Source organism: Sinocyclocheilus grahami, unplaced genomic scaffold (genome assembly GCF_001515645.1).
Source record: "Sinocyclocheilus grahami isolate Dianchi unplaced genomic scaffold, SAMN03320097.WGS_v1.1 scaffold206.1, whole genome shotgun sequence".
Classification (NCBI taxonomy): Eukaryota; Metazoa; Chordata; class Actinopteri; order Cypriniformes; family Cyprinidae; genus Sinocyclocheilus; species Sinocyclocheilus grahami.
Genome location: NW_015505385.1, coordinates 618,435 through 619,332, shown reverse-complemented (window position 1 = coordinate 619,332; position 898 = coordinate 618,435). Strand labels below are relative to the sequence as shown.

Here is an 898-nt window from a genome sequence, read left to right as displayed (position 1 = left end):
ATATATATATATATACACACAGCCATCACAAAAGATAAATAATAAATTAACTGCATGTTTGAAATGCATTTGTAATATTTTATTTTCATTATTATTCGTGCTTGAACATGGTAATTATTAATTATAATAATTATGTCCAGGCATAAAAATGAACCTAGGCTCCCCATCAGTCACTGTAAGCACTCCAGATCCTCGTGCTAATGCATTTCAAATATAATTTGTGCAAACCTTCAGTTTACATGAATTAATTTCCTCAACAGCTCCTCATATTGTGTAGATGATCAGATTGCAACGAGTCTGTAAACCCGACGACAGCACGTGTAACATCAGCGCTCGCGTGCATGAAATAATCAAACGCACGTTTGTAAATATTTCTCAATATGAATTGTGCATTGAACAATACTACGACACAATAACGATGGGGATTAAAGGAGCAGTGGCTTGCACACGCATGAGCAGAGAGGCGAACTAAAAGCTGCTCTTCCTGACCTGACTGTAATCCACGCTATTCAAGCCTCCACAGCAATCCAGCGCAGGATTTGCGTCGCTCATGAAATGACCGTGTTTCAAACACACAGTCTGCTCTCTTTCAGCAGCATGCCACCAGCATTCACTGTAACGTAGACCACCTGAGGAACTTGCTAAAGTTACCAACACAGCGGACATGACAGTTTACCTTCGACCTACTTAAGTCGCCTGGAACTGTGGGAAATGGAGTTTCTGCCGGTCATTAAAACACTGGACTACGACTTCAAATCACTCTTCTTCTGTAGGGATTTTTTGTTTGGTTTGGTGATGTTTTATGACAGTTTATTAGTTCACTCGCAAGGCAGCACTGTATTAATATTCCTCATGCCGAATTCGTATTGGACCTTTTTTGTTACATACTGAATTCCGA

The 898-nt window shown here is 39.8% G+C and overlaps 1 protein-coding gene across 1 annotated transcript in view; it reads right to left on the bottom strand.

The window, feature by feature from the left end:
* The window catches only part of pemt (phosphatidylethanolamine N-methyltransferase), a 62,946-nt gene extending 62,055 nt beyond the window's left edge, over positions 1-891 (bottom strand). The window contains exon 1 of the mRNA XM_016286116.1: positions 490-891. Within this exon, the coding sequence (XP_016141602.1) occupies positions 490-666 (177 nt within the window). The 5' untranslated portion in view covers positions 667-891. The remainder of the gene's footprint in view (positions 1-489) is intronic.
* Between the last annotated feature and the right edge of the window lie 7 nt (positions 892-898).